Source organism: Mastigoproctus giganteus, chromosome 7 (genome assembly GCF_048544385.1).
Source record: "Mastigoproctus giganteus isolate SK-2022 chromosome 7, ASM4854438v1, whole genome shotgun sequence".
Taxonomy (NCBI): domain Eukaryota; kingdom Metazoa; phylum Arthropoda; class Arachnida; order Uropygi; family Thelyphonidae; genus Mastigoproctus; species Mastigoproctus giganteus.
The window spans coordinates 75,734,719-75,747,220 of NC_143581.1; the positions used below are offsets into that span (position 1 = coordinate 75,734,719).

Genomic DNA, 12,502 nt, shown 5'->3' on the forward strand with positions numbered 1-12,502 from the left:
TCTACCCTTCAGGCTTGGGCAGAGCATAACAACCTAAAGATCTCGCCAGAGAAAATCAATTCGATCCTACTAAAAGGTACCCTTGATCGGAAAAGACCACCCCAAATCAAGGTCAACGGTGTTACAGTCAAACTAAAAACAGAGCTTAAATATCTGGTTTTGATCTTAGATAAAAACCTTTCCTTCACCTCCTCATCTAGACCAACTCGGGATTAAGAAGTATGTTGGCCAAGTCTCAAGAGTTGCCCGGAAGGACTGGGGTCTGAAGAAGAGAATACTCTCCCTCTTCTTATAAGGCAGTTTTTATCCCTCCCGGTTATCGCCTATGCCTCTGGTACAAGAAGGCCAATATAGTTGTAAACAGAACTATCCAGCACTCTCGTCTCCTCCTGTCCTCACGTGCCTGTTGCACTATCAGCACCCATGCACTCCAGATCCTCACTGGATCCCTCCCCCTCTGGACCTGGAGATTGTTCGCCATGGGTTGCTCTACCAATTGGCCAAAGGAAGAGCAGTTACCTGTGCCAGTTTCACCACTGACCCAGCAAATAACAGAAACACTGAAAAGAAGAGACTTAATGAACGCCTAACAGACACCTGGCAAGAAAGATGGCAGACCTCAACTAAATGCGCTGTCAACAAAAGATTCCTCCTGGACGTCAGGGCCCCTTACCCCCTCACATCTGGCTGGTTTTCACCGGGACTCTATGCTACCTACCTCCTCACTGGACATGGCTCCTTCCAGAAAAAACTACATGACTTCAGAATTACAGATTCAGCCCGCTGCCACTGTGGAGAGGATCAGACGTGGGAGCACCTTGCCCACAGCTGTGAAATCTACGAGGACTTAAGGAGGATTCTAATAACAGAACTACACTTCAACTACCAAAGCCAAGAACACCTCACCCTACAGAACGAAGAAACTTACCGAGCCCTCACTCACTTTGCAATGGACCTATCACCAGGCAGAAAGTGCTACCACCACAGTATCCGAATCAATAGGTCCAGAGTATTCTAGCATCAGTGGTACACCCGGTTAGCCTCCCCGTGGCACGGTGTGGTAACATCGGGTCCCACTAGGGGCTTGGTGGCTAATAGACCGGAAGAACAAAGGACACAACACAATATACTGCACATGACCCCACATGCCTTCAAATCTCTGGCCCGATACAATGTACACCTGCAGAGATGGGAGAAATCCCAGGAGCCGTTAGACACCAACATACCTTACACCAGTTTTTTCTAAGATTAGTTTTTATTCTTTAACCTTTTGCACCATGCTGCCTCCACTGTGTGCTTACCCTACCACTCTCAATTAACTATTGCATGCGATGCAGTGCTATATCTTGTTGATGCAAAGTAAATTTAAAACATTTTTATTTCCAGGAAAAAATGATATATCCAAATAAAGATTTCTTCCAAGTAGCCAAATATATCTTCAATATATGTAAGCAACTTATCGTCAAGCTTAATTTGATACATAAGTCTTGGGGCACATGCATGTGTAATGTCGAGTCCCACTCGACAAGGGAACACATAACTGCAACACAATATTGTATGTAACGACACTGTTATCTTTTATAATGTGAGGTTTTTTTGTAATTTTTTTTATTTTGGAATTGTAAATAGAATGATCAGTTGACATATGTAAATACTATCATTGTGGTATATGGAACACAATAATAAGAATGTATCTTTCTATAATAAAATAAATAATAAATAAATAAATTAATTAAATAAGTTTAAATAGCTTAAACCCAAATTATGTGGTACTCAGGTTGAAAATCACTGACATATACCTTTGTTTTCACAATGTGGTAAAAGATGCCAGGTTCAAGTGCTAAACACACTTGAACCTAACAAAACATGCATTTGGAGATGTGGTGAAATACATCTTGGGGAATGTCATAATTAACCCAGTTACAATATTCTTTAATTCTACAATTAAGTGTTAATTTTTCAGAAATACCTGCTCTTTAAGATATATCAATATTCATTCATGCATGTATGCAGCACACACACACATAAAAAAGTGTCTATTTGAAATATGTAAAAAAATGCAAAAATTTGTGTAAAATCTAGAAGAAAAGTGAGTATGCTGAAAAACCAAAACCAAAGAAATCTTCCAGCCAAACCAAAAAAGTTGGAAGGTATGAAGTGGTATTTTTACAATTTGAAGGATATACAAAATAATTCAAATTAATATGTAGAAATATACACATTAAAGTACTATTTGTTTTTCTGTCGATCCACACTAACGAAATTTAATATAAGAATTTCAATCAGCATGGATGAACTTGAACAATTAACAAAAATAATGTTACCTGCATTTTCCTATGCAGCACAGTGAAACTGGATCTCCTACAACTGCAACAAGAGATTGAGCTCTTGTAATGGCTGTATTGAGCAGTTTGGCATCTGAGAGAAACCCATGTTCAAGATCAAGTTCGCCTGGTATTTTGAAATCAGTAATCTTACACGTGTGAAATGTCCTTACGGTGCTTAAAATAATTACTCTAAACTGTTTTCCTAAAAAAAAAAAAAAAACAAAGCAAACAGAAACAATGTCTTGACCACTTCTTCATGTATATATTTAAAATTTTAACTGCATACATATAAAAAATTCCACAGAAATAATCAGAGAAATTCAATTTATTAAATCTATGTATGATCACTAGCATAGGGAAGGTAGAGGGTATAAACATGTCATGTTTGGGCTCTGAGTTTTGTTATAATTTCTCCATATCAGAGAATGGTAGAGAAAATAAAATATCAAGTCCATTTTGAGGAAAATAACATATAACTGTATATTATTATATGTTTTTTTCAGAATGCAACTCAAGAAACCACATAATACTTTATATCATGTACCCAATGTTTTTAAACCAAGTCGCACATATAGTGGGGAAAGTATTTCCCACTATATGAGCTACTTTAAAAATAAACAAGATAATGTGATTTGAATATCACAATTTTTTACAAAGGTGTCTCTATTTTAAATAAAATATGCTATTTGTAGAATTATCATACTTTTTTATTATATAACATATATTAATAAGTAGATACATAAAAATTTGAAATAAACTTAAAAACTAAATCAGACCAGTAATTTATGAGTTTTCTGGTACTGGTGTTCTCCAGAAAATTATATATTTTTATTTATATGCATTACAATCAACAATTTGATGACTCAGTTCAAGGTCATAAACTGAGAATTAGGGGAATACATATGCAGAAATCGGGGCACAAAACATTAAAGCACATAAAAATTCTTGTTTTGTTAAAGCTTGTTAAATGATTTCTTAATAAGCTAAGTAAAATTTTTCTTTTATTAAGCTTAATAAAGAAAAATGTTAGTTTTCCAATTTTAAGATCGTATTTGTGTTTTGTACTAAATACATATGGATAACTTTTTTTTTTTCCTTTTAAATTCAACTCTATATATTTTGTTTAAGGATAAGGAAATGAACTGGACTGCTATTTTAAAACTATTATATGTGCGAGTTACACATCTTCACCTGACATTTGGTTTAAACTTGCGTCAAATTCAGCACAACTTGAAAGGACTGTAAATAAAATGGCTTATTTTATACTTGACTTAGTTTAGTCCTGAAACAATTACGCATGGTTAGTTCATGTTGTGATATCCAGTCATTACAGTTAAAGTTAAAGAAAAATGTATGTTGCTTATTGATTATTTCGATTCTGAATGCAGTAACGATACAGACAGAGAATTATTTCAGTGAAGGTAATTTAATTAAAGTTTAATAACATTTTTAATGCAGGATTCCCAAAAAAGTGTACACCTAAAAAAAAAAATGTTTAAATGAGTTTCATTAGATATAATTAACACTGAAATTCTGAATTGGTTTATGAAAAAATCTAGTTTTGTACTGGCCAGAAACTGTTAATTTAAAACGTAATAATTTCAAATATTAAGTCCAGTTATTGTTCTAGCAACAAATATTAGTGTTTTTCATTGAATGCATTTCATGAATTTTTAAAAGTTAAACAGACATGAGCTGAAATGAAAAACTGAATGGTACTATCGATACTTTCCCAAGTTACACATACACCTTGTTATAATTAAAATGTAGGCAATTACAACGTACACATGTATTCAATTCAATTCAGCTTAAACAGGACATTTGAGAAGGAAAAAAGGTAGGTCTTTTTCTCTGATTCACAAATGTGCAGTGGAGCCACCCTAAGGTTAGAAAAATAACTTATGGCTTGTTGAAGGTCTTTCTCTCTCTCTCTGCAAAAATGGAGTGTGTTGGTTTGGATTGACTTTGGCAATTCCTGTGTTTTATGACTTGCACTGGGTTGATAATCGTTTTATTCTTATGCATCAGCAACTTAAACACTGTGATCTGATTGACAAGATTTGTCTTTATTTGCTAAGAGACCATTTCCCCACGTAAAGCTAGAACAAAGTTGGAGAGGGTTGATATATATATGTACTTTTTTTTTTCCAGTTAAAGTCATGTTTTCTTTAAATAAAGAAATATTAAAAATTCCCTCTAAATAATTACATGTTTTATCTATCTTTTTTCAATCTAACAGGAGTTTACAAATATGTTGATTTTCAAATATTTTGTTTGTTCAATCTCTGAGCAGATAGCGATACACATCTCAGAAAGCTTAAAATTGTGACCGAGTCTTATCTCGCATTGTTTTCTATTATTTCCTGGAAAACTCTTACACAGCAGTGTAAAGGAGTTCAAGCTCAAGTGTCACATCTATTGATTACAATTAAATCTTTATTTATTTTGTATTGTTTTGTTTAATATTTGTTATTTAATTTGCTCAATTTTTGTATTAAAAAATAAAATAAAAATATATGTATAATTTATAACATAGCCTTATTATGCAAATATTTTCTCTTAATATACAGCAGACTGTCGATTAACCGGCACACTTCAAGACTCCAAATAAAAAATAAAAAAAAAAACAACCAGAAATCAAAAAATTCAAGTAATAACTAGAATAGGTAAAAACAGATATTTTGAAAGTCGTAAATAAGCGACCAGTGGCATTATATGTCGTCATTGGGAGATTAGTGTACCTATTATCTTGCAATCCCCGCTGTCCAATAAAAAAAAAAAAAAAAGGAAAGAGAGACCAAATGTTTAGTTTATATATTGCATTGCATAGATTTGTTGTGTTCCATTGCAGCGCAAAAGGACAAATTTTGTTTCTATATTTATGTCAGGGATGTCGGAATTTTTTTTTTGCTTAGAAATCGCAAAAATGATGGGTAAATGCAAAAGAGTTGCGTTTTCAGTTAAACAAAAACTTGAAATTATTCAAAAGTTTGAAAACGGTGCATCTGTTAAATCTTTAAGGAATCATTATAATAAGGATGTATCAAAATGACCAAACTTTAACAAGTATCACGTGGAATTCAGATTTGTCAATAATAATATAGTAGCAATACATTATTAGTCATTCCCGAGTTACGTAAAACTCAACGAAGTAAGAAGTCCTGGAATGTATTCTTACGTATGTCGGGTAGTTTTGTATTTATGGATTAACCGGGAAATCGATTATCTGGGATTTGTTTTTTACCATCTATCGCGGAAAATTAAGAGTCTACTGTATATTTTAATGAGTGGTACTGAAATTTTTCAATTTTGGTTTTGGTGGTACAAGTATTAAAAAAGGTTGAGAACCGCTGGTCTAGAGCTTATTATAGTGCTTGAATTGACTGTGCTTTGTAGCTTGACTTTTCTTTTGTGCAGTGCCTAGTTGGACTACTTGGTAAGGTTTCTGCTTCCACATAGTCTGGGGTGGGCAGCCAGATTAATTCTGGATGGCTCATTGAAGTCTGTTTCTATGGACTGATAGAACATATCAGGAATCTCAAGATGGGAGCATTTCTGTCTATTTACCAAGGAACTATACAGTCCTTGGAAAGAAAATAGTGCATCAGAGCAATGGGACCTTGTTTCTCTTTGAACTGAGTTGCAACCAGGAATCGTGACACTAGGAGGTTGCCTCTGCACATGACTACCGCATGTATCTTTAGAGAAAAAAAAAAAAAAAAAAACAGCTGAAGCTGATTGCCTAGGTCAATAGGCTGTTGGACAAACAGGACTTTGTTGCCCAGGGTTTTGGCAGCCCAATCTGCCCATATTCATAGGTTATTCTTTGTCAAGATAACATACAGGAATATTTATTTGCTATGCAATCAATGACAATCATAATAACATTATAACTCGGAGTGAATTATCATTTAGAGGTGCTTTTTTTCTTTACAGCATTCGAGACTAAGATTCTTGAATTTGGAAAAAAAAAATTTCTTGAAGAAATGAAAATTTGAAAGAAATTAATTTCTCAAGAATTCCCAAGGGTCTAAATTTTCATTCAGCCAGCAGCCGAGGTATTTGGATCTTTTTACTCTTTCAATACTCTTGCCATTTAAAACAAGATTTGTTCTGTCAACTTCAGTCTTACCACCGATCATTAATTTTGTTTTTTGTGTGTTGATGTGCAAGCCCTGATCTTCACATGCTTCATTGACTCGTTCTAACATTTCTTGCACTTCTTTGTTGTTGCCTGCTATTAATGCTGTGTTGTCAGCATAACGAATGTTATTTATTATGTGGTTGTTTACTTTTATGCCTTTTTCCATAGCTCCCATGTTGGACACTCTCCACAAAAGACGAAAGAATCATCAGTGAGAGTAGAAAGAAAGGAGTTGAAAAGGAAGGGTAATATGGAGACCTCTGAATCTACAAGTGAAAAAGGTGACAGTGACTTGAATAAAGTACATGTTTTGAGAAAGTGCATGAAGGAGTTAGAAATGTAGACTGAAAGATTCATTAGAGGAGGAATATCCTACTTTGGCATTTGAAGATATCAGGAAAGAAAGGAAAAAAATTACATATACAGCAGACTCTCGATTAACCGTGATCGGATTAACCGGGACACTTCAAGACTCCAAATTTAAAAAAAAAAATAAATAAATAAAAAAATAATAATAATAATCAACCAGAAATCAAAAAATTCAAGTAATAACTAGAATGGGTATAAACAGATATTTTGCAAGTCGTAAATAAGCAACAAGTGGCATTATAAGTCATCATTGGGAGATTAGTGTACCTATTAACTTGCAATCCACGCTATCTTCACACCTGCCACTCAAAAAAAAAAGAGAGAAAAAAAAAAAAAAAAAAAAGAGACCAAATGTTTAGTTTGTTTTAGTGCATCGCTGTGTTCCATTGCAGCACAAAAGGACAAATTTTGTTTCGTTATTTATGTCAGGGATGTCGGAATTTTTTTTATAGTAATTTTTTTTTTTTTGTTTAGAAATTGCAAAAATGATGGGCAAACACAAAAGAGTTGTATTTTCAGTTAAACAGAAACTTGAAATTATTCGAAAGTTTGAAAATGGTGCATCTGTTAAATCTCTAAGGAATCATTATAATAAGGATGTATCAAAATGGCCAAACATTAACAAGTATCGCGCGGAATTCAGATTTGTCAATAATAATATAGTAGCAACATGTTATTAGTCATTCCCGAGTTACGTAAAACTCAACGAAGTAAGAAGTCCTGGACCGTATAACTGATGCATGTCGGGGACTTTTGTATTTTTGGATTAACCAGGAAATCGATTATCCGGGATTTGTTTTTTACCATGTATCCCAGAAAATCGGGAGTCTACTGTACTTTCTTTTCTTAGATAGTAGTAAAGTAACTTAAGCAGCTATGAAGGAGATCCTTGATAATTAGGTTCTGAGAGCTAAAATTAGAAATTGTGAGACAGCTGGTAAGATAGAGGATTCATATATGATTGTGCATAAAGGTGGTGAGCCTGATCTACCTAAACCTAAAGAATTACGCATTTGGTTATAATTAAATCTGACTGTAGTAAATTAAAGATGAGTTATGAATGTTCAGAAAGAAGTCTTACAATCTGTGGTCTCACAGATTGTAAGACTTCTTACAATCTATGAGACCACAAACTGAAGCAGAATCTAAGGGGGATATACAAAAGATTATGGACTGCAAGAAAATCAAGGACTTAAACATGAAAGTCAAGATACAGAGGAGATTAGGCTTGAAATGGAAAATTTAATGTGTGGAGGAAGATATTGAGAAGCAGGACTTCATGAACACTCATGGGAAATGAATGCAGTTCAAGAAAGTAAAAGTGCAAACAATTCATGATAAAGCTGTGGTAATCAAAGCAGAATCTAAGGAGGATATACTAAAGATTACAGACTATGAGAAAAATCAAGGATTTAGGCATGAAAGTCTAGTTAGGAGGAAATTGGGCTCAAAATTGATAATTTATGATGTGGAGAAAGATACTGAGAGGCAGGACTTCTTGGATAAATTATGGGAAAGGAATGTAGTTGAACCGAGAGTTAAAAAAAAAAAAAAAAAAAAAAAAAAGAAATTTTTAGAAGTTTAAACAAGATCTGTTAATAAAGTGACTGAGAACTGGTTTCTAGAGGTTTCATATGATGTAAGAAGATTTTTGGTGAATTGTGGTAGCTAGTGTTTTTGCACTGGTCTTCATACAGATTAAAGGATACAGTATTCGTGATAAAATCTTTTAAACGTTAGGACGTTTCCAAAAATTACAGAAATAAGAAGTGTGGGCACCGTGCTGAAGAAGGTAATTTCTTTAAGGAATGTACTCTGAAGCAGAAAATGGCTACTTGTATTAATTATAAGAGGAAAGACGGGACTATTCTCTGAGAAGTTGACTGTCCAGAGTATAGACGGCACATAGAATTAACTAAAAATTGAATTAATTATGAATAGATGTTATAAATATTCAAATAAATTTTATTATAATGGATTAAAAATTGCACATATAAATGGTCAGTAATCTGATCAGGTAGCATTACAATTAACTGAGACTCTGGAAAGTGGTGGTTATGATGTTCTTTTGGTTCAGGAGCCCCTAACTACTGGAGGGGTTGTTAAAGGTTAAAGATGAGATTTTGAGTTGATCAGGATTGTCAGTCTGCTGTAGTTGTTTGTAATTCATAGTTAGTTGTTACTCAAGTGGATATCTTGACTTTTTCTCATGATATGTGTGTGTTGCAGTTTTAGGGCATTTTGGCAGAGTAAATAAAGTATTTATTGTCAGTTTCATAAGGAGTTGCAAATCTGTCTGGAATATAATGATAAAGTTTGTCATCTGTTTTCTTATAAATATTATATTATAGAAATGAACACCAATGCAAACTCAGTGTTGTGGGGTAGTGAAAGTACTGATAACAGAGGCAGTATGTTTCAGGCCTTTCTGTGTAAACAGACTTGAACTAGTTCATACACAAGAGCAGATTAGAACTTTCTTCTTAACACTGGAACAATCTAATATTGATTTCACGGCCTGTAGTAGTTCTATACTGTCTCTAAGATTGTAAAGTGGAAGGCAGTTGATTATTGGTATATAAGTGACCACACAGTGATCTTGCATGAGATACCAAAGTGTAAGGAATGTGGATGTAAATGAAGTGGATAGCTTTGTGATGTCCTGGGTGATAGTGATATGGGATTTGTTTATTGAAAGAAGCAAGGGAGCAATTAACTTATGAAAATGAGATTAAGTAGCACAGCATCCTGGCAGCTGATAGGGCACACAGATTTTAACTGAGATTTTATTTAAGACCTCATGCAGTTCAATCAGAAGAAGCAAAATGAAATGTACAGCTGTTCCTTGGTGGACTGATGAATTGAATAGTTTAAGGAGGCAAGTTAATAAGACCCATTGGAGATGCCAGATGCCAAGAGAATGAAGAGGTAAGAGAGTTATAAAGAAGATATATGGAAATTAAGAAACAATATGTTGGTAAGATTAAGTATTATAAGAGAAAATCTTGGCAAGATTTTGTTAGAGAGAGTAACATGAACCCGTGGGGGTTATCATATAAAATTATGATAACCCCCATGGGTCCATGTTACTCTCTCTATTAAGAAAAAAATTTTCTTAATAGAGAGAGTAATTCTATTAAGAAAATTTTGGATGAACTTCTGTGTGTTGGGTAAAACTTTAGAAATATTGATGATTAAGAGTTCAGATCAGCTGAAGATGTGGGTTTTTATGTTTTTAGTTAAAGCTCAGCAGTCTAAGGAAAAATATGTTGCCAGAATATTTACTGACTTTCAGGAAGCTATTTTTTTTTTGTCTACAGTAGGAGAATGTTATAAGAAGGTTGACAGATGTTAATTGCCTAAAGAACCCGTATCAGCTTATAAGAAGCTATTTCAATAAAAGAGAAATCACAATATGGGATAAATTTCTAAAAATTACTAAACTAGTAACAAGGGGAGCTCCTCACGGTTCCATTTTAGGTCCATATATTGTGGAATTGTTTATTGCACAAACTCTTGAAAGTCGTAGACTGTGACTTAAAAGCTTATGATGATGATCTGTTAGTGATTTTATATGGTAATTCAAGAATGGGTGTTGTTGTTTTTTTTTTTTTTTTTGGCTGATGCTATTATATATATGCTTGCTTTCTTGCATCATCATATGCCCTACTAATGCTAATACTATTTCTGGTGAAAGGGCTACTTAGCCCATATTGCACCTATCAATGATATGGAAACTATACATGGTGAGGGTTATGATACAATGATAAAGTCAGAAATGACTATATCATTGTATCTGTTTTAGAAGAGAGAAAAACTGCAATAGATTTGCATCATTGCTATGATATGGCACAGCTTCAAAGGTTCTTTAAGCTTCAGCAGAAAACTGAGTGAGACTTTTTCTCTCTAAATAATCACTCTTATAGCATGTTAATTTTTAAAAGTTAATTTATTTAGTCTTATTGACTAAATGTACTATACAATTAAATAACATTATTAACCTGCTGGAACCTATCATCAAACCATGGTCTGATGATGGGTCCACCGAAGCTTTATCTCCAGCTTCTGTGTAACCAGAAAGGAGCTTAGCGTTTGAGCTTGACATAGAATTGTTCCTTACATATTCTTCATACATTAGATCTGTAGTCAAGATATGGAATGCAATTATGTGAAAAGGCTGTGCTGGATAGATGTTTTACACCATATTCTGCACATTCATTTACTGGTATTCTACTATGGCCTGAATACAGCATAAGATGACTATTTGCTGGTGTTCCTGGATATTCATCTTTGTTCTTATGTGCTTTATTAAATGATGGGTAAGTGTGAGGAGGTATTCTGTAGATCTAGCAGTGCAAGCTGCAAGTCAGTAGTGGCATGTGATGCAAGAAAGCAAGTGTATGAGATATATGTTTCCCTCATTTCTCAGAATATGAGCTTCATTGAGAGGTAACTCCAAATCTCAATTAATAATATTGAGCTATTGATAGCACAGAATGGGTACTGACTATCTTACCAGAAATCTAGTGTCATACACTTTTGTAATAGTTTTGGTCAAACTTTTGTAACAAACAGAAAATGCATCCTGATCTGCTAAATGCTACATTTAACAAACCATGTTGTCTCAGGTGTGAATAGCAGTAGTCAAGTAATCTTTGGTCTGATTTTCAACAGCAAGTTGAACTTCTTAGAATACGTTAAACATATATGGACTGTTTGCCAAAAAAAAAAAAAAAAAGAACAGTGTTATTTCTTCTGCAACATGGGATGCAGATTGTTACACCTTACTTCACCTGTATAGAGCTCTAATCAGATTTTGCTTTGATTACAGTGCCCCAGTGTATGATTCTGTTAGGGAGAGTTTGGCATGAAAGCATCACCTGCAGCCTGAATTTGATTGGTTATATAAGTAGTTACATCATCAGTAGGTTGTTGTCAAACAAAGTCTGTCTAAACGTATTTAGGCAGAATAGCTATCACAAGTCACTTTACTTAACTTCCAAATGGATCATTTATCAGGAAATTAAGTTATCCTTATTTGCAATGAGCAAATAATTGAAAAGTGATCACTATTAAGGAGACAATTAATACATACTAACCATGCCATAATTGAAAAGATGGATGGTGAACAAACTGATAAGTCAATTGCAATTGATCTTGTAGACAGATGAATATAGGTGGCAGATCCAGAGTTAAATTAAGATCATTAATATTCACAAATTCTTCAATCAATTTGCCTCTTGTATCTATTAGTGGATCTCAAATTGCAGTTGGGAGTTTTGTAAGAATAGAAGAATAGCTACTCCACCACAGGCAGGAAACTCTAAGCTCATATCACATCTGTACATGATATACAGTGGAACTTCTCTATTACGAACTTCTATTTAATGAATTTCTCTATATTACGAATTTTTTCGCGAATCATTGCACCTTGAAACAAAATTACATGTAAAATTAACCCCATATAACGAAATGTTAGTCTCTCTATAACGAATTTTTAAAAAAAAAATTAGCAAAAGCATTTTTGAAGATTTTCAAGCATTTACTGCTAAACAGCTGCTCAAATATACTGCCTCCTTCCTTCCGAAATTGCGTATTACCATCTGGAATTAAATAATCATCCTTTTAGTGAACACTTGTGGCCGTTGACGCCCGTAGGAGG

General features: G+C 33.8%; 1 protein-coding gene across 1 annotated transcript in view; it reads right to left on the bottom strand.

The window, feature by feature from the left end:
* Helz (Helicase with zinc finger) overlaps nucleotides 1-12,502 on the bottom strand; it is a 509,821-nt gene that overhangs the window by 15,811 nt on the left and 481,508 nt on the right. The window contains exon 15 of the mRNA XM_090378353.1: nucleotides 2,325-2,529. Within this exon, the coding sequence (XP_090234479.1) occupies nucleotides 2,325-2,529 (205 nt within the window). The remainder of the gene's footprint in view (nucleotides 1-2,324; nucleotides 2,530-12,502) is intronic.